This window comes from Cyprinodon tularosa, unplaced genomic scaffold, assembly GCF_016077235.1.
Source record: "Cyprinodon tularosa strain WSP-4 unplaced genomic scaffold, ASM1607723v1 ctg62, whole genome shotgun sequence".
In the NCBI taxonomy this organism is placed as follows: domain Eukaryota; kingdom Metazoa; phylum Chordata; class Actinopteri; order Cyprinodontiformes; family Cyprinodontidae; genus Cyprinodon; species Cyprinodon tularosa.
Window position 1 is genome coordinate 1,429,819 of NW_024039363.1, and position 23,403 is coordinate 1,453,221.

The window sequence follows — 23,403 nt, forward strand, 5'->3', positions numbered from 1 at the left end:
TTATTAAATAAAAAAGGACAATAGGATAGCTTAAATGATCAATTTCAATACTTTTCTTTTGCGCTCTTTTTTTTTTATCATGAGATACATTTGAGAAATGCCGTCCTAAGGTTCATCGTAGATTTGTTTCTGCTTTATGACTGACCTTGGTTTTAGCCAATCAAATTAGGGCTCGCGTTGTTTCAACCAATTGGTGCCCAGTGGGCGGGGTGTAGCCATACAGCCAGAAGCCTCTGGGCCTCAGCCTCCGTCATTTCCAAAGTGGATCGTTTGTTGTCAAAATGGAGTTTCTGCTTGGAAATCCTTACAGCACGCCTGTGGGCCAGTGTGTAGGTACGTGAAGGCGGGAGAGTGTTTATGAAAGATACGTCGTTTCGGTCGTTACAATGAGACATTTAGAAATCACTCTTAGTCTGGAAGAATTGGACGAGCTTTGCTCGCATCTTCCCAGCAAACGTCATCCACTCGGAATGAGCTGTCAGCTAACGTTAGCCACGAAATCTGAGAAACTTGTCTTTACTCGATTTAAAGTTCGGGTAAATCTGCTTGTACATGTGAGGAAAATGAGTTGCAGCTTTTAAGGAAGCCAGAACACTGAGATGTGATGCTAACTATGGTTATTACGGTTTGCTGAGATTTGGCTTCCAGTCTCTGAACAACATTGAGCAGAGTGATTGTTCAGTGTTTCAGTTCAAACATCTCATTTGATAAGGCAGGTCTGATGAACCACACCCCATGTGTTAGAAAGTGCTCCTAATCCAGGCACGATGGAATTATTTTTGTTCAGGATTGAACAGTTTCAACTTTTTATGTTTCAATGTTTATTGCAGCGATAAAAAAAAATTAAACTAATGGGATATACATTATTTTCATGTAGAGGCCAAGTGTTTATTTCTTCTGCTTATGATAATTATGGCTTATGGCGAATTAAAGTCCTCAAATATGTTTTTTTTTTTTATTAGGATGGTACATATCAACTCAACTCAAACTTTATTTACAAAGCACATTTAAAACAAATTGCTGTACAGGAATCACATTTGCAGAGCATAAGATAAAAACTGAAAACTAAAATACATAAACAATAAAAAAAAGAAAAAAAAGAAAAATTGAATGGAAATAAAATATAATAGGATACATCTTTCAATTAAAATACATTTTAACATAAAATACAATTTTACCAAATGTCCACTTAGACCTGATTAAAAGCCAGGGAGAAGAAGTGTGCTTTTAGAGAGGAATTAAAAACCTCAAAGGAGCCTGTCGATCGAATATGCCAAGGCAAGTTATTATGCCAAGACGCATGCTTTGGGGCTAGACCATTAAGAGCTTTAAAAACAAACAATAACATTTTAAAATCTATTCTAAAAACATCCCGGAAACAATTAAATATTGCAATACTGGAGTGTCAGGCCCATGCACTGTAGTATATATAAACAATACTTGATCATGGTATGACCATACCAAACAACCGCTTATATCAGGGGTTTTCAACGCTTTCCCCCAAACTGATGGCGAGATGGAGCAGGGACCCCCTAATTATATATATTGTATGAAATAGTGTTATATCGAACTGGTCCTATAGTCACTCGATTACATATGGAGTAAGGTAAAGAAAGTAATTTCTCCCTGGGATTATGAAAGTATTTCTAATTCAGATTCCTCGTTGATGGGACAGGTGTTGTGAATGAAACGGTGCCCACCTTGAAAGAGCTCCTGTGTGTTTACCAGAGTGTGTAGAATTCATGTTAAGGTGGATTTAAAGACATTTCAATTAGTGGAAAAAATTTCAGGGGGGAATATAAAAAAAGTCTTATCAACCAAAACTTTTGTGACCCCCCATGCCGTTCCTCCTTGGACCCCCTAGGGGTCGCGGACCCCCTGTTGAAGACCTCTGCCTTACATAATGGCATGAAGGAGATTGGGATTTTATGTCATAGTTTAAAAAATGCTAGGAATTGATATGTTTTAAGATTAATTTATAGATAAGATAACAGAGATATATATGGAATGTGTAGCTCACTTTGTTACTACTTTGTATTTTTTAGGGGTATATCTCTACCCCTGCATTTAGAAAATGGCATCTTTGCAAATTCCCCTTTGATACATTGATCAAACTGTAATTTTGAATGGAGAGCATTCTACATCCTTTTTTACGACGGTTGTTAAAGCGGGTAACTTTGGCAGTGGGAATTAGATGCTCAAAAAGTTTAGCAAATTTGGACCTAATCAAACACATTAAACCAACATCCATAGATGAGTTATCACTGGCTGAGAACACACATAGACAGAATCTTAAGCAGCTTGGGATTCTGGTCCTTTCCACTCCTTTGTCATTTAACATTGCTTTAGAAACCAGTGCAACAATCCATTTCTGTCTCTTTTGGCTTAAAAATCCTCTCCAAGCTGTGGTCCTAAGGTTTGCTTGATTCCTTGTTTTTTACCACATATTTTCCCTCCACTTCCTGTAAATATTCGTAGGTATGGCGCAGTCAGTACCTGTTGGTTGGTCAACTGGGAAGCCATTAGTTATTTCTGTGATTTTTCTAAATCATTGTATCGTTATAGTTTTTTTTAATCAGCATTGTTTTGCTTGATCTTGGATTTTCACATTTTTAAAAGACAGAATACCAATACTCTGAATACCTTAAAATATTGTCACACTGAGTTAAATTTTGCTTTATTTTGTATAAGTGCTTAACAATAATCTATGATCCTACTGAGCAAGCATGGTCCATGTTGAGATTGACAAAAACTTGTTTTTCATGTGAAAGAAAAATGTATGCATTTAATTATTTGTCCTTTTATTCTGTTAAATAAATGCCACCAGTTTAAAAAAAAAAGTATAATAAACTATAAAATAATCTTTGCTTGTTTGATTTCTCTGCATAACTTTCTAAACATAATTTCTTAGAATTAAACTGTAAACTAATTTCCAGGAAATCAGGTTCCAGTCGATGTTACAAGATTTTTTTCTTTAGATTTTTCCTAGATATTTACATGCATTGGTTCAATCTATTTTAGAATAATAATTTATTAGCACACTACCAACCTTCCATTTATTGTCTTTAAGACAATGTTCCTATGGAGTCCTAAACAAATGATTGAATTTGATATTATCTTCCCAAGTCTGGATGGCTATGGAAAGAAAAGAATGCCTGGAAAATAAGCATGGAAAAATGTTTTAGTATTTTACTTCTTTTTCTATGATCTTTAAGTTGCAATTTAAAAATTCCTCAGAAATAAAAATGTTTTTACAGTACTTACATTTAACTGTGTTCTTTGATCTCAACTTAGCACATTCAAATTTAGTTTTTTGTCCAAATAATAGATTTATCAAAGAAGAACAATTTACTGTTGTTGTGCCTCAAGAAACCGTATATCTGTTTTTTTCTACACATAGAGCAAAAATATTCAGTATGTCAAAAAAATTTTGTTTAAAGTTGGAACGTAAAGTTGCTTTCCTAGCCAATATTTAGTAAATACAAATCTCAATATCTAGCATGTAAAAACGGTCAGATATATATTATATAAAACAGAAAAACATCTTTAGAATGTTTTTTTTTTTTTTTTACTGATGTATTTTTTGGTGGTACTCTCTTATCTGTTTAGGGTTCTATCTGCAAAGAAATTGAAACATAACTTAAAACTTTTTACTTATTTTATCAATTAATGCATATGAATAAAAGATAATGCTTTATAATACAGTCCTGTGACTACATTGTGTGGTGTTTTGCATTGCTCATTAAGACTTTTCACGCCAATATGTGCATCCAGCTGCTCCCTGTGTGGCTGTGACCGGGTGACAGAGACCTTTTCTCTGCAGGAGACGGGCCGGTGATCATTTTACCTGGCCCAAAGATGGTAGAGGATGGGAAAAACAAGCCTTTCCTGTGTTCATTCCTTCATTCTTTTTAGCAGTGGTAGTTTTAGAGTTCATGGAAAGCGTTGAACAGATTGACTAATTTAGCAAAAAAAAAATATATATAAATGTATGAAGACAGAATAAGCTGTTGTAGAGTGGAGATAGGAAGGGTCTTAAAGCTTTTCTTTGAGGAGAGACAGGCCTGAGAGGGACTTTGCAGCTTTGTTGGTGAGTACACGGTACAGCTTGTCACCATCAGGGGCACGTGATCAACTGGCTTCAGTTTTGCTGTTTTATGACAACAACCAGTCAGGGTTGGAAGATGTTTAGCCCCAAACCACAATGAATATACTTAGTTTTATTACTAAAGCTCCAGTTGTTGACACTATTCCTGCTCATACGTTCCTTTATGTTGGTTTTCCTCCTTATTCCCTCCTGAACACTTGTGCTCTGTCCCGCTCTGACTCCACAATCCATTTGAGAAGCTTACGGGAAGAGTGTTGTAGTTAATTCCTTCAAAGTCAGCTTCTAGATGCTCCTAATACCCAGAAGTCAGACACAGCTTTAGGTGTCAGGAGTAACTAGCGAGAGCATCCTGACTCTTTGCATGTTGGTGCGGTTTTCATCCTCTGCAGTCCTGGGAAAAAAAGGAATAGCGCACCTAGAAAAGCTTACCCCCTCCCTCCTATGGAACATCCAGGCAAAGATCTTTAGTGTGTGATCCCCCTTGCTTCCAACCATAATCTCTTAGTAGTAACTGCTACATGTTTTATACTTGTGTTTGTTTTCTCTTTTTAAAATGACAGAGCACATTAGTAAAATTTAACCATTGTCACAAGTTCTAACCCCCCCTTTTCAGTTTTTGATAGATAAAACAATATGTAAATATTTCATAGCAGTTACATACCAGACATAAATACCAACTTAAGGTTACCTGACAAATTTTTCCCCAATGCTCAACTAAAGACTCAAATTGACATGCTCTGATCCGACCAGTGGATCTGCTCGATGGACCACCAAATTCTTGAGTGTTTACACGAGAATATGTACAAAAAAATACACCAAAATCTTGAAATCACACTATGGCATGAACTCAAAATGTGAACCCAGATAAGATGAAAAGTTCCCTTATTATCTTATCTGGGTTCAATTAATTTTGAATTGAAAAAGCTTCCTGGATGGGAAGCGAAACGTCTTCAAACTATGAAACAAAGTCCAATGGATTGTTTTTAATTTTCTTTTTTTTTTTGAAAGACGAAAGACGTTCCAGCCAGATCAAATAATATGTTTACACAAGACTGCTGAAGAGGAACCTCAGTCATAAACACAACTGTCAAGCATCTATGTGTGTAGATATTATAACAGCTGTTGTTTTTTTATGAGTCCTATCATATAACTTTAGTTCCTTGTTTACTGTAATATTAGTGTTTTGTCCACCTATGCCTTAAAAACAAATGTTCCTCTGGACAGGAGATAACAGCGCTGCAAACAGACTCCATTAGCCTTTTTATTTTCTGCTAAACTTGGCACACTTAAGTCAATTTATTTATGTATTTATGTGTTCTTAGTGCTTCTATCACATGTTTTAGCTGTTTTTAACTGAAAACAACCCTTTATAGTTTGTTTATGTGGTGCTTAAGTTAGCCAGAAAGATTTAGATAATTTTTAAGTTTTATTATGTGATTTGTTCTCTAACTGATGAAGTATTTTCTTTATTTTTTCTTTTCTTTTTTTTTGCACAACTTGCTCTTTATTTTAATCCAGGCAGGAGGGTTCTTTCAAACTCATTAATACATTTTCGTGCTTTAATTATTTCATAAACATTTTCTCTATTCTGCCGATTTCTGTTGGAACTTGTCATCTTATCTCGGTTCACATAAAGTCTCACGAACCTGCCTCATCAATTTAGTCAAAATTGGTTCTTCTTGAATAATATGTTTTTCCTAAACGATTAAATTAAAACAGCAGCACTTAATCAAAAATAATTTTGTGTATTTTTTCCAGAGAGAGCCACAGATGGAGGCCTGCAGAGTGAGGACTGGACTCTGAATATGGAGATCTGCGACATCATAAATGAAACGGACGAGGGGTGAGCCTCCATGCCCGTTATTGTTATTCGTCTTGTAGTGCTGTTTGTTGCCCTGAAGAATTTGGTGTGGGTCAGTGTTCCAGAAACACTTAACTTCCCATAGCAGCTTGTAACAGAGCTTTCACCGTCTTCTCCCGGGTCAGATGGAAGGAGGGACTGAAGCAAATAATGCACTGCCTACTGTTATTTGCCAGAAGTCAGCACACCAGACAAAAAACCCTTTTGTTTGTTGTTTTCATGTCATTGACTAAATGAATGAAAGATGTCAGATCCTCAGCTGGTCTCCTAAAATACAAAAAGGCCCAGTCTGCAATGAAGACTTTAATTCTAACAGATCTATATTCATAGTAAATATGGATGCCTTCAATGGCCAAATGGAAAAGCCTAAAATTTCTGCAATATTTTAAACATTTGTACTTTCATAATTTGTTTAATGCTCTGTTCGTCCACCCATCCCTCCATCTGCACTGTATCTGGAAAGTCAAAAAAAAAAAAAGTAAATAGGGGATGAGTTCTTTCTGCATCATTTTGTCTTTAAGATGTTCAGTAAGACTCCAAAAACTGAAATCAGCCGATTTTGAGTATGCTTTGATTAACCTTTGTTTGATGTTCCCCTACCACTTGCTTTGTGTGCCTTTTGCAAAGATCAGCTTTCTAAAAGTGTGACAGCAGATGGTGTATTTGAATGAGATAAACCAAAACAGATGCAATGCCCAATATCAGACAAATATGTACACTGTGCAATCATGTGCTCCACACTTTGCAAGGAGAAAAAAATATTTTTCCTACTTCTTTTTCTGTGCTCGTCCATCTTTATCAGTGTCAGCACAGCAGCCATACTTAGTACCTGTTATGAGCTTATGAATGGGATGGGAACACCTTATTATCCCCCATCTTCATTGAAGGGAAGGGAATATTAGGCAGAAAGCCAGCCTGTGCTCTTTATGCATGGGAAGCTTTGATGTTGTCTATTTGGGAGAGGCGTTCTGCTGTCACTCAGAAAGGAAAAAAGGGACAGCCAGATGGTGTGACAGTTCTTCTCAGTCTCACTCACTGACATCTGTTGTTGCGTCCCCGAAACAAGTCCATTCCAACTAAGTCAGAGGTATCATGCTGACTCACAGCAGGAGTTCTTAATGCTTTTTGCTTTCCAGACCAAAAGATGCGATGCGTGCCCTAAAGAAGAGACTGAGTGGCAACAAGAACTTCAGAGAGGTTATGCTGGCGCTGACGGTAAGTCGTACCTTTAGCTGGGTAAGGATGCATGTATGCTGTCCAGTCCAAGGAAAGCTCATATGGACTTAAATATGGTGCAAACAACCACATATCTCCACAAACGTATGAATGGAAAACATGAGACTTTTGATCAATTAGTTTTCAAAAGGCCTCGAGAGACTGTAGATATAAGTTTCAAAAAACCAAAGTAAAAATGCATTAAGAATCTGACTTAAGCAAAATAATATCTTTACAAAAAGTAAAGAGGACTCACCAGATGCATTGTGATAAAATGTGGCTTCCCACCCGGCTTTCAATAGTCTCAAATTTGATTTGAGTATTTTGTACATCAACCTAAGAAGGAAAACGTGTCTTATTCACTATCCTACTGTCCAAATTGTCTGTCTTTCTTTTTTCTTCCTTATATCGTTTCCTACAAGCTTTCCTTTTTAAAAATAATTCCTTCCTTCCTTCCTTCCTTCCTTCCTTCCTTCCTTCCTTCCTTCCTTCCTTCCTTCCTTCCTTCCTTCCTTCCTTCCTTCCTTCCTTCCTTCCTTCCTTCCTTCCTTCCTTCCTTCCTTCCTTCCTTCCTTCTGTACTTTCATTTATTTGATCCATATAAATGACCAGGATAACTTTTTTTTTTTTTTTTTTTTTTTGAGAAAAGGGGAGCCAATAGTGAGAGTTAACCTTAACAGAGGGCAACAGCACACTAATCCTGCCTCTGATCAGCTTCTTGTATATATTCCTTCCTTTCTCCTTTGTTACTTTATCTGTTAACATTTTTCTGCGTGACTGGTGTGTTTTTGCAGGTTCTGGAGACATGTGTAAAGAACTGTGGTCACAGGTTTCACGTCCATGTGGCCAACAGAGATTTTATCGACGGCGTCCTGGTCAAAATAATCTCCCCCAAAGCAAACCCGCCCACAATCGTGCAGGACAAAGTGCTGTCCCTCATACAAGTAACAAAGCTTTCTTTCCTTTTTTCCCTGTTTGTATGGCTATGTTGTTTTTTTTCACAGGAATGCATTCCATTTCTCTCTTTCCAGATAAAAACATAGAGGTGTTGTGGTGTAAATTGTATGCCACCTCTCACACTTTTTTGTGTTACTGCCAAAATCTTTCATGTGTTTTTAGTAAGACCGTTGATTAAATACAGCTTCTAGTGTTATTTTTTTATTTTTTTTTATGAGGTTACCTAAGAATACAGATGGTTTCTATTTAATTATCAGCATTTGGAAGGAATTGTTTGTTGAGTTGACGATTTTTGAAGGAGGTTGGACGAGTTTATCTTGTATTTCATTGTTGTTTTGTTTATTTTAATAATTTTTACTGATTGTCAGAATTAAATTAGACAGTTAAAGTGTTTAATTGAATTTTACCTTATAGTCCTGGGCTGATGCCTTTAGGAGCAGTCCTGATCTTACCGGCGTGGTCCATATCTACGAGGAGCTGAAGAGGAAAGGCGTTGAGTTTCCGATGGCAGACCTGGATGCTTTGTCTCCGATTCACACGCCACAGAGGGTAGGAATACAAACTTTTCCTTTTGAAAGTTTAGGAATTTGGTTAAACAACTGTGCTGTTTTCTTTTAAACCATAGGGTACCCCTGAAGTGGACCCGGCTATGTTAAAGTACCTCGCTCCTAACAATTCAACTGGGGGTCCTCCTAAACCCAGCCAGTCCACTCCCACCACAACACAGGCCTCCAACATCCCCAGCCCCGTCACTGTTACCCCTGAACAGGTGATAACTCGCTTCATAACTGAATTTTAGACGTTGATTTGAAATCAAGTGATAAATAAAAGCAGATTTTACCATCAGACTGGAGACCATTTACTGATTTTTTTTTTTTTTTTTTTTTTGGGCTTATAGATTGCACGGCTACGGAGCGAGCTGGACATTGTGAGAGGAAACATTAAAGTCATATCAGAGATGCTTACAGAACTGGTCCCTGGTCAGGAAGATGCTTCTGACTTGGAGCTCCTCCAGGTGAGATCTGAGTTGATTAGTTTATTCAAGCTGTGTTAATGTCTTTAACAGTCTCAGATCACTCTTTAATCCCAACATAAAACAAAACAAAAAATGTAGAAATAATGACAAAAAGCCAAAATTTATTTCAGTTTTAGCGTCCAAAGTGAGTAGTTGTAACACCTGGTGTCCATCAGGGGGTGTGATGTGTCGACTTTTCACACCATCAGCAGTAACAGAGAGAGAAGGAGGTGATATTCCCTGAGGTGGCAGTCGGCCAGGGTTACAGGGATCTGTGTAGAATTTAACGTCCTCTGGCCAAATCCACTCAGGTATTTGTGTCAGCGCCATGGATTTGGCTTTACTGCTCAAAAACTGCTGCCACTTAAAACCACACTGTTACAGAATCATGAAGTTGTGTAGATATCCTCATCTTCTTTAAGAATATATGTCTGTAAAAATCGGCAAAGGAGAGCTTCTTTGCCTTTTTTTTTTTTTGTTTGGTTAAATTTTTTTTGCACTGCTTGGTTCTCACAGCTCTTTTGTCTTCCCTGCATCAATCTGTCTTCATGTCCCTCCATCCAGGAGCTTAACAGAACATGCCGCGCCATGCAGCAGAGAGTGGTTGAGCTAATAGGTCGTGTGTCCAACGAGGAAGTGACTGAGGAGCTTCTGCACGTCAACGACGACCTCAACAATATATTCCTTCGATATGAGAGGTGTGTTGATTAAAAGTCTGAGTGTATGTGCTTGGTTAGAGATAAAGTTTACTCTTCATCTCTTAAATGTGACTAAACATTTTGATAATAGTTTTCATTTTACGAAATAAGCCTTACAACAAAAAGCATTGTGCAGTACTCTACCATCTTCTGCGTTTTGCAAAAAACTTCATGTGTTTAAAATAAGAGACGTACTAGACAAAACAGGAGGTGAAACTCACATGATTCTCTTTCGCTCGCAGGTATGAGAGGTACAGGTTGGGCAGGGCTGCACAAAACAACGGGGTATGTATCATCAACAGAGAAAAATTACATTGTGTTTTGTATTATGGTATGTAGCACTTTATGGAACAATGACAGAGATTTTTTGGGGGGGGAATCCAAAACACTATCATCACAGTTGTTATATAATACACAAGAAATCAGAATATAACATGAAACACTTTTAAAATCTGAAACTGGACAGGTGAGGTCTGCTGTATGAACACTTTCTCATAGTCTTAACAAACCATCTAAACAAACAGTGATGGCAACGTCATGCTGTGGGGATGTTTACCTCATCAAGATATAAAGCTGGTGATAATGGGTCAACAGATGCTAATTCATTGATTGAGAGTCTGTGGCCAGATTTGAAGATCTATGTTCACTAAAGCTGTTTCTAAAGAATGCAAATATCTTTCAGTGAAAGTTTTTTCTAGACTTGTTTTTCAGGGATGGTAAAAATGGTATCATCATGTCCCATTTCTCTTCCAGTTTATTATACATGCTGATCTGTTGCATTAATCCTAACAAAATAGAAAATAAACGTTCCAAAACAATGAGTACTTTTAAAAGGCACTTTACTTAATTCTTAACAAAGCCTACTATATACAGGTGCTGGTCATAAAATTAGAACATCATGAAAAAGTAGATTGATTTCAGTAATTCCATTTAAAAAGTGAAACTTGTATATTATATTCATACATTACATACAAACTCATATATTTCAGATGTTTATTTTGTTTAATTTTGATGATTACAAATGACAACAAATGAAAATCTCAAATTCATCATATCAGAAAATTAGAATATTGTGAAAAGGTTCAAAATTGATGGCCCCTGGTGCCACACTCTAATCAGCTAATTAACTCAAACCACCTGCAAAAGCCTTTAAATGGTCTTTCAGTCTAGTTCTATAGGCTACACAATCATGGGGAAGACTGCTGACTTGACAGTTGTCCAAAAGACGACCATCGACACCTTGCACAAGGAGGGCAAGACACAAAAGGTCATCGCTAAAGAGGCTGGCTGTTCACAGAGCTCAGTGTCCAAGCACATTAATAGAGAGGCGAAGGGAAGGAAAAGATGTGGTCGAAAAAAGTGTACAAGCAAGAGAGATAACCGCACCCTGGAGAGGATTGTGAAACAAAACCCATTCAAAAATGTGGGGGAGATTCACAAAGAGTGGACTGCAGCTGGAGTGAGTGCTTCAAGAACCACCACACACAGACGTATGAAAGACATGGGTTTCTGCTGTCGCATTCCTTGTGTCAAGCCACTCTTGAACCACAGACAGCGTCAGAAGCGTCTTGCCTGGGCTAAAGAGAAACAGGACTGGACTGCTGGTGAGTGGTCCAAAGTCATGTTCTCTGATGAAAGTAAATTTTGCATTTCCTTTGGAAATCAAGGTCCCAGAGTCTGGAGGAAAAGAAGAGAGGCACTTCATCCACGTTGCTTGAAGTCCAGTGTAAAGTTTCCACAGTCAGTGATGGTTTGGGGTGCCATGTCATCTGCTGATCAAATATGTTGCTTTTAATCATCTAACTTTTGAAAAAAACCTAATTAATTGAAGCTCTAAACAATGATTGACTGCTCCATTCTCCCTGAACTTAAACATGGCATCTTCAAGCTTATTTAGGTTTAATATGCATCTTTCCAATCTTTTCCCTCAGATGTTAGCTGAGACTACAGAAGATAACCTCATAGACCTGGGGCCAGGCTCTCCCGCCGTGGTTACACCCAGAATTACGTCCAGCCCTCCATCCAGCTCCGCCCAGAGAGACGCAGCGTCAGCAACTCACAACCCCACAGCTTCCTTATCTACTGCACTCGCTAATCTTGGTAGGGAGATAAGTGTTAGCTTTTTCCTTTTTTTTGGATCTTTGATCGATTGAAAGATCCAGGACAGGAAAAAAGCCTGTTACTTTCATAATTAGAGCTTCTTAATTCCTTTTTTGTCTTTTTTCTCTTATCATTTTGATAATTGGTTAAAGTAAAAAGAGTTTCCATTAACCTCCTTTTAAATGCATTAAAAAGGAGACTGACTGAAGTCTGGAGGCTGCTGCCATAAGACCTTGAACATTTCTGCAGATCTTCATATGATATAAACAGTAAACTAGAGTTTCTTTCCTTCCATGACCAGTTACACATTTTTCTCAGTTTTCAAAAGTTTTTTTTATGTTGGAAGTTAGTATTTTGTGCCGAACAGACAAACGCGATCAATGTTTAGATCAGCTTTCTTCTTCTCTTGATCCAGATGTAGGCCCCGACACTGTGAGCGGTACACTCACCTCTCTGTCGGGCACAAATAAAGACGATTTTGACATGTTCGCCCAGACCAGGAGCAGCTCGCTGGCTGAACAACGCAAAAAGTAGGTCTTCATATCATTTTTTGAATAACAGATTACTCAATCCCTAATCATTTAGTAAGCTAGCTCAATTACAAAAGAAAAAAAGAAATACAATGTCCAAATGGATGGGTTTGAATCGGAAAGGACAGAGCATCAACTAGAAAGCGCAGAGAAGAATCACTATATATATCAGTACAATATCTCTGGTTGAATTATGCTTTGATCTCTTAGTTGAAAAAGCAGCCTGCAACATTACTTTGCTCCTCCTTGCAGAACGATGGGGCTCATGTTTGTGTTATATTCAGCATTTCTTTCCCTGCAATCACAGATAATCAAGTTGGTCTTAAAGAGCTTGCATAATTTTGCTCTAAATCTTTCTGAACCATTTAGCTGTTCACTGAAAAATTTAAGAGAATTATTGCATCTCTTCTTTCCCTCATTATTTTTTTCCAGCTTTGTAATGTTTACCTTATACAATAACATACTAATGGAATCTAATGCTGCTTATCCAGAGGTTAGAGGTCTGTTTTTCCATTTCCTGAGATTAGAATAATACTAATCTGAATTTAACTCACCTATTTTTTTTCAATATTTGTTTCCTATTTTTCTGCTAATTTTTTTATAAGCATTAACTAGTTTTCACACTTTGGTGCGCAGCGTAAAATATGAAGAACCCCACGCTCTGGGAGGCCTAGCCTCTGCTTTGGATGTGAGACAACAAAACACAAGTGGGGTGAGTACATTGGAGCATGGAGTTTCTGTTAACTTTAACATGTAGGGAGCATTCGGGGTGTGATCTACAAAATCTTTATTTTAGGTTTTGTTTTTCTAGTGGCTCCCTGCTGTTTATTATTGGCTACTGTAAATGATCAAATGTTAGAAGAAAAAAAAAGGAAGCCTTGTTTAGCTGAGGAAAGAAAGTTAGTAGGTTTAAATGAAGTGTTGAAAGTGGGCTAAAGCGGGTTAAAACCAATGTTATTTTATAAGTTAAGATGTGTATCTCAATCTTTTTGTCATTTGCGAAGATAGATTTGGATCTAAAAACATATCTTAATAGTCTGTTGTCCAAATTCAGATTTTTCTGTCCTTATCTCTTGGTGTGTTTCCACATTCTGAACAGTTCTACTCAGATTTGGAGTTTCATGACTTACTTTTTTATTGAATATAAATTCCTTTTTTCCCCACTTTGTTTTCCTTATTCCTATTTTTTCAAAATCATCCTTTATTTTGGTTTTTAATTTTCTTTGAATGAAAGTTGTCTCCTGCACTTTTGACTTCTCCTCTGTCTTCTTTCTCTGGACTGTGTGCTATGCTGTGGTCGGGGCCTTTCTTCTCTTGAGTAAGGTCTTATTCTGTTGTTGATTCAGCTGAGGGTAAAAGGGGATGATAACCCAGCAGATCAGGAGCTGCCCATAGACAGCTGGCTTATTACCCAAGGAATGGTGAGGACTCTATCCACAGTGTGTCCTCCTAGCCCTCCCTTTGTTTTTACCAGCATTTACGCTAGCATCATTCATTACCTTCATCAGATTTTTTTTTAGCCTCACCTCAACACTTTGGTTTGACATCCATAACCAACCCTAATAACAGTGTTTATTGTCCTTAAGCATTTACTTTCATATATAATAAAGATGTGTTCTAGTGGTGGGAAAAATTATGACAGAAATAAAATATTGTTAATATTGTCGGTCGCATTAGCTGAGAATCAATCGATATTTTATTTTATTACATACAAAGTTTTCATATAGTATGCTTTCCATTTAAAATATGTCAAATATATTTCATTCAATCAATATATTTCATTGAAGATGAGATTAATTTCGCCCACCTCTTTTATACATTTGTTTTTGACAGAGCACTACACACCATGTTTATTACGGTTAGTTACTGTAAAACCACTTCCTCATAGATCTTATAAGGGGTCTGATGGTTTTGTTTTAATGCTTCATTATCCTGTAGCAAACACTCACTAAACCCAAAGAAGTGGACATACTCCCCCAAGGCAGCAAGACATATTTTCAATTTTGAATAACGTTTTAGATGGTGTAACTGTAAATATATTTTCCAATGTTTAAAAAAAAAAAGTTTCAATGTGGAAAACTAAGAACAATTCGGGTCATCAGATCTTTAAATATTAGATTTCGTAAAAAAATCCAAGAACTATTCTGGACAGAGCTGGCCCAAGGCAAAGCAGACCAAGTAGCTGCTTAGTGCATTGCTAGGCCAACAAGGGGCGCTAAAGAGCCATTCAGTGCACCAACCTTTACATCCGTAAACTCTTAATTCAACTCTTAATTGATCCAGCCTGAGGTTGGAAATGCTGAGTGTTTGGTATCATTAAAGCTACTGTGAGTCAGTTAAATCAAATCTGAGTAAGTCCGGTTAACTCAGTTGACCACGCAAGTAACAACTTTGAAAAGCCATTATTAGTGAAGCCCCGATTTAACAAGTCACTGTTTTACCCCACTGGAACTAGAGATTTTAAAGCAGAAATCAAAAAAGCAAAAACAAGTAAAGGATGTGTTTAAAAGGCAGAGAAACAGAACTACAACTAGAAAGAAGAAGATGGCGAACGAGAAGATTCATCCTGAGTTAATACTCAGGTTTATATGAAGTTTGTTATGGCAGGCAATGTTTAGATGTATTAAAAGCGCTCTCCTCTCTGTTGTTCCATTTGTAGATCACTAAAATAGGGCTCTTCCTGGTCAAAACCACATTCACAGTCAGATCAGTAATAACAGATTTTCTTAATTACATTTGTGCCGCAGAAACTGAATTTCAGAAAGGGAAAAACAAAATTGTACTACTGAGAATTAAGTTTTATTTACCTACAAATGTTCACACATTATAAGTGGCCATTTTGACATTCTTAACCTTGACTGAAAATTTATTTATATCTGAAATACCTTTCTTCATGGTCAAAATAATACAAATGCTGACCATTAACAATAGGAATCTGAAATTCTAAAATTCATTTTAGACACCCAATATGTTTATTTTAGATATGAAGAAAGTCATTTTGTTTGAAATTGTCATTTTGACAGGTACATTTTTTTTTAGATATTACAAATACAAATTCAGTTAAACTAATAAATATAAAAATGGCTTGCCAAAATAACCAAAAGTAACCAAAGTAACATGACGGAGAAAAGTAGTTTACTGCTTCAGTGGTGCAATCACCTGGCAGTAGGTGAAGATGAAGTCTAAAATCATTGTTCTAACTGGTAGGACCTGTGCATTATCTCATGGAGTTCCTCCTCATTTTGATTCTGCCTTCCATCACACAGTAAATACTAATTGGCTGTTTGCAGCTGCTTTGGATCAGAAATCCCCTGACTAAATCAGGAAATAAAATGATGTCACTGGCTCTAAGGAGAGCGAAAACATAGGATACAAAACTTGCTCCTGACTTGGTTAGCTCTAGGGAGAATGTTACCACGGTAACAGAAACAGGTTTACTAAACTCTTTATGAAACAGAAAACTGAGGTATAAAGGTCTAGAGTGGGCTATTAGGCCCTGTCTTACAGCCACAATTAAAAACTAAAGTCAGTAAGTTCAGAAAAATGCTCAGAAACCATTGTTGTGTTGTGGGGAGTATTATCTGTTTTCAGATCTTCCACATTTCACATAGAAAATAACCTCAATAAAATGACTAACAAAGACCATATAAGTTTGTTTATATACACTTCTCAAAAAATTAAAGGAACACTTTGTGAGCAGAGTATAGCATCAATTTTATTAAAGTTCTGGGATATTATTTGGTCAGGTAAGTAGCAGAGAGGTTGTTAATCAGTTTCAGCTGCTTTGGTGTTAATTAAATTAACAATAGGTGCACTAGAGGGGCCACAACGAGACAACCATCAAAATGAATGATTTTACAGGAGGAGGCCACTGACATTTTTTCCCCTCCTCATCTTTTCTGACTCTTTTTCACCAGTTTTGCATTTGGCTAGGGTCACTGTCACTACTGTAAACATGAGGCGCTACCTGGACCCTACAGAGGTTGCACAGGCAGTCCAACTCCTCCAGGATGGCACATCAATACATGCCATTGCCAGAAGGTTTGCTGTGTCTCCCAGCACAATCTCAAGAGCATGGAGGAGATGTCAGGAGACAGGCAGTTACTCCAGGAGAGCTGGACAGGGCAGTAGAAGGTCTACAACCCATCAGCAGGACCGGTATCTGCTCCTTTGTGCAGGGAGGAGCAGGAGGAGCACTGCCAGAGCTCTACAAAATGACCTCCAGCAGGCCACTGGTGTGAATATCTCTGACCAAACAATCAGAAACAGACTTCACGAGGGTGGACTGAGGTCCTGCCGTCCTCTAGTGGGCCCTGTGCTTACTGCCCAACACCGTGGAGCTCAATTGGCATTTGCCACGGAACACCAGAATTGGCAAGTCCTCCACTGGCATTGAGTGCTTTTCACAGATGAGAGCACGTTCACCCTGAGCACATGTGACAGACGTGAAAGGGTCTGGAGAAGCCTTGGAGAACGTTATGCTGCCTGTAACATTGTTCAGCATGACCCGTTTGGTGGTGGGTCAGTGATGGTCTGGGGAGGCATATCCATGGAGGGACATACAGACCTATACAGGCTAGACAACGGCACCCTGACTGCCATTAGGTATCGGAATGAAATCCTTGCTCCCATTGTCAGACCCTATGCTGGTGCAGTGTGTCCTGGGTTCCTCCTGGTGCACGACAATGCCCGGCCTCATGTGACGAGAGTATGCAGGCAGTTTCTGGAGGATGAAGGAATTGATACGATTGATTGGCCCCCACGCTCGCCTGACCTAAATCCAATAGAACACCTCTGCAACATTATGTTTCGATCTGTCAGATGCCACCAGGTTGCACCTCAGACTGTCCAGGTTCTCAGTGATGCCCTGGTCCAGATTTGGGAGGAGATACCCCAGGGCGCCATCCGTCGTCTCATTAGGAGCATGCCCTGATGATGTCAGGCGTGCATACACACACGTGGGGGCCATACAAATTACTGAATACCATTTTGAGTTGCTGAAATTAAATTTCAGCTAAATGGACTAGCCTGCCACATAATTTTTTCACTGTAATCTTTGGGGTGTCTTTGAATTCAGCCCTCTGTAGGTTGATCATTTTCATTTCTATCAAATGATATGGCATTCTTCCATTCCTAAAACATCCCCCAGTCCATATCAGTGTAAATATCAGCATGAATTTGTCCCCATTGAGATCTGATGTGTTTTCAAAGTGTTCCTTTCATTTTTTGAGCAGTGTAGTTTAATCTCACTTTATGTGGGAAATGTTGCATCGCGGACTTTTATTAGAAACGGGTGTCTTATTTTGCACGTTTCTGTAATATTTTCTCCTCTCTTTGTTTGCATGAGTTTCTCTTTTTTTGAACAGCCTTCATAGCCTAACTCCCTCAACCTGTATTTCTATATGCTCCTACCTTACATAAACTGTGCTCACAAAAGGAAACTCTACCAACTTTTTGTACGGCGTCAGAAATTCATCACCGTCTGTGATGATCTGTTGATGTTGAGCTAAAAACCCAACTTTGATGTTATTTCAAAGCACCAGAGTGAGTGGAGATACGGTTATTAGACTTTTTTTTCTCCTGGTAGAAAGCAGAGGTTAATATATTTCTGCTCTCACTCTTGTGAATTTTTTTTTTCCAAACGTACCCAGTACAGCAAATCCCTCATTAACTCCCTCATGGAACATATAGATAGAAATGTATAAAACCGCCGTCCGCTCTGGCGTGGCTTTCATCAGCAGCATAACTGTACACCATGCTGACGCGCCCTGCGCCCCATCCTGTGAGCATGCACGCTCTGTGCACCTGCCCTGTCATTTCACCGTCCCTGCGCTCTCAGCTTTCCGCATCCAATCAATCTCAGAATCCCGCTCAAACTACTTGCTGATTAACTAATGATATGAAATAAGGACTGCGGCTGTGTGACATCCATCATCAGCTGTTCAGCTATGCGTGCACAGTGAAGTCAAAAAGAGTAATATGCAAACTGGAAGACGGCCCTCATATGTAGACTCTCCAATTGGCTGATGATTATGTTTAAAGTAGCTATTTTTATCCTTTGAGAAAATTATTTTTTATTTTTGTCTATTTTTATCATTTGTGTCTATTTGGTGGTTCTTCTTCTTGATGTTTGTATGTTGCATCTGTGTTTTTCTTTTTTTTTGTTGGGGTTTGTTTGTCTCTTACTTTTATGGCCTTGGTGCAACCGTTTGGTTCGTCCATGGTGTTGTTCTATAGATCCCCGTGTCGCAGTCCTCTGTCATGGATGACATAGAGGAGTGGCTCTGTGCTGATGTGGTGAGACTTTTTAATACCTTGATTTTCTTTTTTTGTCCTGTTTCCTTCTCCTTTCTTCTTGTTTTCTTTGCTACTGTTTTTTTTTTTTTTATCCATCCAATTTATGTTACTAATCATATTTTCCTTAAACTTAACGGTTTTCTTCTTACTTTAAGCCTGTTTTATTCCACACTTATTAGGTGTAATTCTTTAAGTCTGTCTTACTAATCTGGTTGAATACTGGAGCTTGGGGAAGATGTTAAGGGGCTCAGAAAGGTTATTTGCTGTCTAATGTTTGCATGAATTTTGAGATTCTTCGTGTTGTGAATTTTACTCGCAGCTGAACGAGTTTTTATTTTCTAACTTAATGGTTTAGCTAAAGTTTTTCTCCTTACAACTGCTTCTCTCTTTTAAATAGAAAGGAGATGCTGCTGAAGAGGGAGTGACCAGTGAAGGTTAGCCCTCTAAAATTACTTTAATTCCTCTCGAACTTCTTCAGATCTTTTTAATGCTGCTAACTACAAACTTGAATGTATTTTATTGGGATTTGATTTGAAAGATATTTCAAATCAAGCAAGATAGAACTTGAAATTGCAAAGTTATACATAGTTTTGTCAAATTTGTGGAAAAGGTTCCTATCAGGCTTCTATTTAACAATGAAGAGCCTCCTTGTTCTTGCTTTTTAAAAGCTCCCACCGCCATGTTTGCCAACTTTTATGTTCAGAGCGATGTTCAGCATTTAGATCGCGGCAGATGGTTAATGTGACTTTTATTCTCACCACAATTCAATCTTAGCTGGATGGTAACCTGTTAGATTTTATTTGTCCAGACATTTTCAAAACCATGCATTAATATAACATCCCAATAAAATGCAATAAAGTTAATTGTTGTAATTTCAAAAAATTGTATAGAAAAGTTCCAGACCTTTACAAGGCACTGTATTTTTTTTATACCTGAAAACATGAGTGGTGTGTGAAATGTCCTTGCGATAATATATGTCAAAGATGAGTTGATTTCTTTCTTTCAGAGTTTGATAAGTTCCTAGAGGAGCGCGCTAAGGCAGCAGACACTTTGCCATCTCCCCCCGGAGCTAACCCTGCTCAACCTGCTCGACCCACGACCGGCTCCAGCAAGAAGGCTGAGCGGACAGAGGATGCCCTCTTTGCCTTGTAGACTGTTTCCAGCGAAAATTAGCTTCTGCAGCAGGAATCCGGAAGGTCATCCTAGATGATTCCCCTCCAGATCATCTCTTCTAGTTCCACTTTACTGCTAACTGGATGGAAGTGGTGTTGCAAGTGAACTCCACCTCCTTGCTCTTCTCTTGCTTGAACCCATTAAGGTCAAACGTGTTTACTGCACATTCTGCTGTGTTCCGTTTTGCGATAGATGGATGTATAAATCAGTTCATGTGGGATGTAGAACTCGCAGGCTTGCAGCTCATTTGCAGCTATCCCACTAAATGAAGACTACCAACTCTGTCTCATTTTGTGGAAGAATGTAGTTTATTACTATTAAAATTAACAGTGCAGGCTGATGCATTGAATTTTTATGAAAGCATACATTTAGAATATTTTATTTTTACTACATTCAGCTAATTGCATATTTATGCATTTGTTATAATGGTTGGATCTGTATTATGTTGCGGTTCACTTAATTCTTTAATCGGCTAATATTCACTTTATTCTGGTTTAACCTTTTAATATCAGTATTAATTGATGCGGTTGTAAAACCTGTTTTTGCCTGCTTACCGATAACACAGTAAAGAAAAAGCTGATTTGATGGGATTTCTTACTATAGAGGAATCCTCTGGAAAACCTCTAACCAAAGGGAAGTTTAATGGTGGTCAGTTTAAACATGTTAATGCATCTCAAATCACAAAAGGGAAGAAGTATGTCCATTTGATACTTTAAGCATCTTAAAAAAGAAACTTAAACATGAACTGGGACCATCAATTAGCATCAAGCACCTTTAGTCATTCCAAAGAATAGTAAGGCTTTAATGAGCAACTAGGACTTTATTTATTTATTATAATATATAAAATGTTAGACTAATGCGCTCTGTTGAGGTTAGTGCATGTTTTGGTGATTGAGAAGAAATAACTCAGATTTTATTTTATTTGATAAAAACCCTTTTTTTTGGCATCAGCCTCAAAATCTGTAGAAAAAGTGGGATATAGTTTACGTGTATATTTGCTTTAACTCATCATAATTTGAGATATATGCTAATTTATTTACATTCCATATTTATAGTGCAAAAATACACAGGACATATTTAGATGATACGCCAGAAATAGCGCCTCCTACAGTTCGGAAATGTTAACTGCAGTCCGTGAGAGCTGGTCTACTGGGTGTTTTCAGATGAGTCTCTGCTTTTACAGCACCTGGTTCAGGTAATTGCTGTAATTAGTCATTAATGGGAACCAGGTGTGCTGAAGCAGGGGCCGTTCCAAAACGTGCTATAAACTGGCCCCAGACTCAAATATTTTAAAATAAAATAAACCATCTTCATTGATAAGAATAGAATAGTAAGTAATTTTCCTCAAAGTTTAAAATGAATCACCAGACTTCTTTTCATATAGATTTTATTTCAGAAAAACAAATGGTGGGTTTGTATGCCTTGCTCATCTGTATTTGTACTAAACATTTTTTTAGTGCATGGACAAAGCCTCCTCTCATAGTCCGGGACATGAAAAATTATCTTTGCTAGTGATTAATAATATTTTAATAATGAAAAGAAAATCATTCCAAGTTTAATTCCCGTTCATCAGTTATTGACTAAGAGAAGAAAATGAGACCTTAATAATAATTATTTTTTTTAAACAAAGGATAGTAGCCACTTATTTTCTATTATTTATCTCTGAGATTCAATTACCAAAACATGCATGGACCACTAGTATATGAATATATTTTTTAAAAACGCATTAATGTATGTGCAATTTGCAAAAAAAATATCTATTTTTTTGTCTTTTGTGTTTTTAGAATTCATATTTTTGAAGAGAAAATAAGAATTAAGAATGACTTCACTTTGCACACTTCTTTTTTTCATCACTGCAGTGCTTGTTTAGGTTTATTTAGTATATCAAGTTTAGGTTAAAAAAAAACAATATTAGTCAATCACTTGGACAAAAGCAACATTTGTTTTTACAAGTATTGAGATGACAGAGATGCAGAATTAAAAAAACATAGATCCTTATATCATTTATAATATAAATATACAGTTCATAACACCCTTATATAGTCCCTTTTTTTAATTTTCTGCTTTATTTTTATAGTTTTTTTATTTTACACTATATTGTCAAGTGTGTTCAGTGGTGGGCGCCATCCTCAGTTTAGCTCCAGTGTAGATGGAAAAAAAAACTGCCAAAACAAAGTCCAATCTTTAATTAATCTATTTTTCTTTTATTTATTTATCAAAGTATTGCCTGACCCCCAGCTAGGTGCAATGTAAGGTTATTAGGAAGCTCCTATTATAGAGCATTTTTTTTGTCCACCAACAAAGTCTCAAATATTTTTTTCCCCCTGATTATTCTTGTAATATTTGAAACATAGTTCAAATGTAATATGGGGATTTATTTGGTATTAATGCTAAATGATTTGTGTTGTGAATTGGCCCTATATAAATAAACTGATTTAATTATTGCTGTATTGATGCAACTACTTAATGAGATGGTGGGTTAATGTTTTGCTTTGAGATTGCTTTCCATGCAGGTTGTACAATGACAAATACTGAGAAAGCTATTGGAGGTTATTTAAGATGATACGTCTATTTTCAGTATTTGTTTGTTACATGTCTTTGGGTCTATAACAGTACATTTTTTTTTGTACTACTTTCTTTGAAGTTCAGAACATTTTTCACAGATGTCTTAGCTGTCTATATTTTGGAACTTTAACATCATAAAACACAATATGTAGTCAAAGTTTAGACATCTCAGGTGTTCAACATCTCTTTGGCTGCACCTTGCCATTACTTATGATCAGATTTGTATTTGACCCTATGCACGTGTCTGACTGCCCAATAAAACACTGGTAATGTGTGACTGCTACCTCATTACTCTGTTCTTTTTCTCTCTCTTTATCTTTAGCAACAGTTCCCTGCGGCTTAATCCTGATGTAACCTAGCGTTATCTTGAACTGTGCTGGTTAGTCAATTCTCCCTCCTGTGGTTTAATAGCTAAACTTTTACCATTTGGCTCCTGGATATACAGTATTAAATTAATCCTGTTTACACATACAGTACAATACAAAAGAAACGGAATCACTCTAGTACCTTAGACTGTTTCCAATTGATAAGATTTAAAAAAGACTGAAAATGTGTCACATTTTCTGTGTGTGTGTGTGTGTAAGTTTCTGGACCATTTTCCCAATTTCATCACAATGAGGACCAGTTGTTGTAAAGTGAGGACTTTTTAGTGTTCCTCACAAGCTATTTTGCTAATGGTTAGGTTTAGGATTAAGGTGTCAATTGGGTTAGGATGAGGTGCGCATTGGTAAGGGTTAAATTTAGGGTTAGGGCATAAAAAGGGTTGAAAATGACTGGAAGTCAATGGGAGTCAACACATGGTCCTCACAATATATAGCAGAACAAGTGTGTGGGTGTGTATCAAGCTTTATTTCTAAAAAAAAAAAAATATTTTTTTTTCCCCC

At 37.3% G+C, this 23,403-nt stretch overlaps 1 protein-coding gene across 6 annotated transcripts; it reads left to right on the forward strand.

Annotated features, from left to right (window-relative positions):
• The first annotated feature begins 197 nt into the window (after positions 1-197).
• LOC119798332 (TOM1-like protein 2) lies at positions 198-22,807 on the forward strand. Of its 6 annotated transcripts, XM_038307746.1 has the most exons (16): positions 198-333; positions 5,867-5,951; positions 7,106-7,184; positions 7,979-8,128; positions 8,556-8,690; positions 8,767-8,910; positions 9,040-9,156; positions 9,721-9,854; positions 10,097-10,139; positions 11,786-11,954; positions 12,370-12,484; positions 13,121-13,196; positions 13,831-13,905; positions 18,722-18,781; positions 19,179-19,215; positions 19,788-22,807. In XM_038307746.1, exons 1-16 carry the CDS (start codon positions 282-284, stop codon positions 19,931-19,933), a joined length of 1,617 nt encoding a protein of 538 aa, XP_038163674.1. In that variant the 5' UTR covers positions 198-281; the 3' UTR covers positions 19,934-22,807. The 6 variants fall into 6 exon arrangements, 5 of the variants coding, with proteins under 5 accessions (XP_038163674.1, XP_038163675.1, XP_038163676.1 ...); XM_038307747.1 differs by lacking the exon at positions 13,831-13,905; XR_005282704.1 differs by lacking the exons at positions 18,722-18,781; positions 19,179-19,215; positions 19,788-22,807 and adding an exon at positions 15,951-16,451 and having other exon boundaries at positions 13,831-15,916.
• The last annotated feature ends 596 nt before the right edge of the window (positions 22,808-23,403 follow it).

What these genes read in the sequence shown, in the direction of transcription:
- LOC119798332 (XM_038307746.1), top strand. Translation starts at nt 282, where the DNA reads ATGGAGTTTCTGCTTGGAAATCCTTACAGCACGCCTGTGGGCCAGTGT. An exon ending in ATATTCCTTCGATATGAGAG is followed by an intron (nt 9,855 to 10,096) that starts GTGTGTTGATTA and finishes TTTCGCTCGCAG; the next exon opens with GTATGAGAGGTACAGGTTGG. An exon ending in AGAGGGAGTGACCAGTGAAG is followed by an intron (nt 19,216 to 19,787) that starts GTTAGCCCTCTA and finishes TCTTTCTTTCAG; the next exon opens with AGTTTGATAAGTTCCTAGAG.